This window comes from Mandrillus leucophaeus, unplaced genomic scaffold (genome assembly GCF_000951045.1).
Source record: "Mandrillus leucophaeus isolate KB7577 unplaced genomic scaffold, Mleu.le_1.0 Scaffold12, whole genome shotgun sequence".
Lineage (NCBI taxonomy): Eukaryota > Metazoa > Chordata > Mammalia > Primates > Cercopithecidae > Mandrillus > Mandrillus leucophaeus.
Window position 1 is genome coordinate 3,471,264 of NW_012100320.1, and position 4,883 is coordinate 3,476,146.

Here is a 4,883-nt window from a genome sequence, read left to right on the forward strand (position 1 = left end):
CTGGGCTGGGCTGTGGCCTCTATAGAAGCACTTACAGCCTCAGCAAGGCCAAGAACAGGGAACTACTGAGCCTGAAAACAACTTCAGTCTCATCAAGTCTGCCCCCAGTCCCAGGTAATGCTCAGGCTTTGCAGCCAAATGCGGATTCAACCTGCCTCTACCACATGTAAGCTGCATTCACTCATTCATCCTACAGTTAAAAATTTTTTTTTGTTTTGTTTTTGAGAAAGGATCTGGCTCTGTCATCCAGGCTGGAGTGCAGTGGTATGATCATGGTTCACTGCAGCCTCAACCTCCTAGGCCCAAGCAGTCCTCCCACCTTAGCCTCCAGAGTAGCTGGGACCACAAGCACACCACCATGCCTAGCTAATTTTTTATTTTTTATTTTTTGTAGAGACAGGGTCTTGCTACTTCACCTAAGCTGGTCTCGAACTCCTGGGCTCAAGCAATCCCCCTGTCTCAGTCTCCCAAAATGCTGGGATTACAAGCCAGAGCTGCTGCACCCAGCCCCCTACACATTTGTTTTGTTTTGCTTTTTCCCTCATCCTCTTTGTGATAGTAAACAAATATTTTTAGCTTCTGCTATGTGCCAGGCCCTGAGCTAGGTGCTGGGGGTACAGAAAAGAACAAAGTAGGCTGGGTGTGGTGGCTTACGCCTGTAATCCCAGCACTTTGGGAGGCCAAGGCGGGAGGATCACCTGAGGTCGGGAGTTCGAGACCAACCTGACCAACATGGAGAAATCCTGTCTCTACTAAAAATATAAAATTAGCCAAGCATGGTGGTGCATGCCTGTAATCCCAGCTACTCGGGAGGCTGAGGCAGGAGAATCACTTGAATCCGGGAGGTGGAGGTTGCGGTGAGCCAAGATTGTGCCATTGCACTCCAGCCTGGGCAACAAGAGCGAAACTCCGTCTCAAAAAAAAAACAAAAACCAAAAAAACAAAAAGAACAAAGTACCTTTGAGGAACTTACCCCATCACTGGGGAGATGGAATGGTCACTATAGAACACTAAGGTAAACGGAGGGACAATAACATGCATGGGTTAGTGTGGAGTACCTGTTTTGGGCCCCCTCTGGGGCATCGTTCTGAGGGCGGCTCTCAGAGAAGGCTTCCTGGAAGAGGTATAATCATTTGAGTTTAAAAAAACGAATGGCAGGGCTCACTTCGGCAGCACAGATACTAAAACTTGAATGATACAGAGATTAGCATGGCCTCTGCACAAGCATGACATACAAATCTGTGAAACGTTCCATATTTTAATAAGAAAAACAGGCCAGGCACAGTGGCTCGCGCCTATAATCCCAGCACTTTGGGAGGCCGAGGCAGATGGATCACCTGAGGTCAGGAGTTCTAGACCAGCCTGGCCAACGTGGCAAAACCCAATCTCTACTAAAAATACACAAAATTAGCCGGGCATGGTGGCATGTGCCTATAATCCCAGCTACTCAGGATGCTGAGGCAGGAGAATTACTTTTTTTTTTTTTTTTTGAGACAGAGTTTCACTGAGTCACCCAGGCTAAAGTGCATTGGCATGATCTTGGCTCACTGCAACCTCTGCCTCCTGGGTTCAAGTGATTCTTGTGCCTCGCCCTCTCAAGTAGCTGGGACTACAGGCCCACCACCACTCCCAGCTAATACTTGTATTTTTAGTAGAGACAGAGTTTCACCATGTTGGCCAGGCTGGTCTCGAACTCCTGACCTCAAGTGATCTGCCCATCTCAGCCTCCCAAAGTGCTGGGATTACAGGCGTGAACCACCACACCTGGCCTGTGTTTTTAAGCCCATAAGACATTGTTATTAATGTTAATACAACATTTGTGTAGACTTACCCACACATGTACCACTTTGTTCTATGTTCCTTCTTGTCTCTCATTTTTTCTATCTAGGATCACTTTTTATTTCTGTCTGCTGGTGGGCGAATACAGTTTTTGTTTGTATCATGTCATTATTTTTTCTTACTCTTAAGATATCTTTTCACTGATTTTAGAATTCTCTTAAACAAATTTTAGTGCCAATGAATTCTTACTTATTGTTTGTACCTACATTTGTATCCTCCAGCTGCTGTGCCAGTTTACACTACACCGTCACCTACCTCCTAAAGCACATAGCAAAAGAGGGCAAGGCGGATGTACATGGTGGCTCAACACTGGTAATCCCAGCACTTTGGGAGTGACATTTTTCTCTTAAGGATAGGGAAATTGAGATAGGCATTTTCCTTTTCAGTCTCTTAGGAGGTAATGGTGTTTATATGTAGCTCACACATTCACTGGAGTCCCAATTTTAGGTTTTTTAGACTTCCCACCTTAGAGGAGCCCTGAGTTTCTCTCAGTAGTGTGTGTTGGAGTTTGCTCCTATCAGTTCACAAGAACCAAATATTTTTTGTGCCTGTTCTTCGTACCACTAATGGCTTGAAATCTACGGTGGGAACATTTACTTAATGGAAATCAACAAAAACTAAAACACTAAAAAATATGTGTGCAATATTGTGCTTATAGTTAATACTGAACTGTACACAAAACAGTGCTTTGTTTTGTTGGAGAGCCAGTTACTGTCACACCACTGGTTCTCTCTAATCACTGACTCCCATGAGACCATGAAAATTCAAGTTCAAGTTTACTGAGTTAAAAGTTACTCACCGGACCAGGTTCAGTGGCTCGCACCTATAATCCCTACACTTAGGGAGGCAGAGGCAGAAGGTTAGCTTGAGCCCAAGAGTTAGCGAACTGCCTGGGCAACATAGCAAGACCCCATTCTCCACAAAAAGAAAACACAAACAGATACATAAATAAATAATGGGCTGGGTGCAGTGGGTCACACCTGTAACTACAGCACTTTGGAAGGCTGAGGAGGGAAGATCACGTGAGAACTAGAAGTTCAAGACTAACCTAGCCAACATAGTAAGACGGGGAAACCCACCTGCCATGCTGTGAGGACACCCAGGCCACAGAGAGAGAGTAAGGCCACATGTAGGTGTTGCAGCCAAAAGCCCACTGAAAACCAAGCCTGCAACCAGCATCAACTGCCAAACATGTACTGAAGAGGCTGAGATGATTCCAGCACTTGTGGCTGACTGCAACCATAAGAGAGACTCGGAGCAAGAGCCACCTATCTGGGGTTTTTTTTTGTCTCTACAAAAACAAAAACAAAAACAAAAACAAAAAAACAGTTGGGCATGGTGGTGCCACTGCACTCCAACCTGGGCAACAGAGCAAAACCTTGTCTCAAACAAAAAAAAAATTTTTAAGTTTAAAATTTACAAAAATTAAAATGATAAAGTTTCAGTCATGCAAGATGAATAAGTTCTAGAGATCTGCTGTACGTATTGTGTTTATAGTTAATACTAAACTGTACACTTAAAAACTTGTTAAGAGGAGCTGGGCACGGTGGCTCATGCCTGTAATCCCAGTACTTTGGGAGGCCAGGGCAGGCAGATCACTTGAGGCCAGTTCAAGACCAACGTGGCCAACATGGAAAATCCCCTCTCTACAAAAAATACAAAAATGAGTGGGACACGGTGGCACGTGCCCGTATTCCCAGTTACTCAGGTGGCTGAGGCACGAGAATCGCTTGAGCCTGGGAGGTGGAGGTTGCAGTGAGCCGAGACTATGCCACTACACTCCAGCCTGGGTGACAGAGCAAGACTATATCACAAAAATTTTTTTTAAAAATTAAAATTGTGACTAGGTTAGACAATAAAAAATAAAAATAAAATAAAAATGTCCAAAAGGCAAAAGTCAGTTTCATTGCTCAACTTGCCTTTGAATTCGTGACTTGTTTGGCCTGAGTATTCCTTACTTTCTTGCCAGCTCATCAGTGCATCAAAAAATAAATACATTTTTATTTTATCCATAATTGTTTTCAGAAGTTTATTCAGGGTACTTAGTCCACTTTAGTACATAAAATATCTTAGTATCTTAATGTAGATATTGAAATAGTTGGACTAGATCAGTAGTTCTTAACATTTTTTGGACACAGACTCAAGAATCTGATAACAGAGCTTGGATAACGTCTCCTCGGGAAAATGCACATATACACAGATAAAATGTTGTATGTTTTTACTCCCCTGAAATTATCCATGGGCCCAAGAATAAGAAGGTTGCCCAGGTTGGTCTTGAACAAATGGCCTCAAGAGATCCTCCATCGTCTGCCTCCAAAGCACTGAGATTACTGGTAGGTGTGAGCCACTGCATCAGGCTCAGAGCTAACTTCTGACAGCCTCGCCATGTTTCCTGTCCTGAGTTGAGAGTTTCTGGGAGTCTCTCCTTGGGTGAGCCTGAGTTTCTGAATTGGGCCTTCCAGAATCTCCAAGACTTCTTGGGGGAGAAGCTGAGAGTTGTCAATGAAACCTTTCACAAAGCTAAAATACATGCAATGTTCCTTCAACCAGACCTATCCACATTTATTCATTCAGTGTTTATTGGCTCCTGTTCCAGCTATCTACTGCTGCATAACACATTATATGTAAACTTAGTGGCTTATAGAGTAATAACAATCAATTACATATTTCTCTCATGATTCTGGGAGTAACTGGGCCCAGCTAGGTGGCTCTTGCTCCGGGTCTCTCTTGCGGTTGCAGTCAGCCACAAGTGCTGGAATCATCTCAGCCTCTTCAGTACATGTTTGGCAGTTGATGCTGGTTGCAGGCTTGGTTTTCAGTGGGGCTTTTGGCTGCAACACCTACATGTGGCCTTACTCTCTCTATGTATGTGGCCTGGGTGTCCTCACAGCATGGCAGGTGGGTTCTGAAAGGGAGCATCCAAAAAGAGTTTTAAAAAACTTAAAAAGGGGCCAGGTGCAGTGGCTCACGCCTGTAATCCCAGCACTTTGGGAGGCCGAGGTGGGCGGATCATGAGGTCAGGAGATCGAGACCATCCTGGCTAA

General features: G+C 44.4%; 1 protein-coding gene across 1 annotated transcript in view; it reads right to left on the reverse strand.

The window, feature by feature from the left end:
* Positions 1-4,621: 4,621 nt before the first annotated feature.
* The window catches only part of PARP16 (poly (ADP-ribose) polymerase family, member 16), a 64,893-nt gene continuing 64,631 nt past the window's right edge, over positions 4,622-4,883 (reverse strand). Inside the window, exon 8 of the mRNA XM_011969308.1 lies at positions 4,622-4,744. Coding sequence (XP_011824698.1) covers positions 4,724-4,744 — 21 coding nt within the window. The 3' untranslated portion in view covers positions 4,622-4,723. The remainder of the gene's footprint in view (positions 4,745-4,883) is intronic.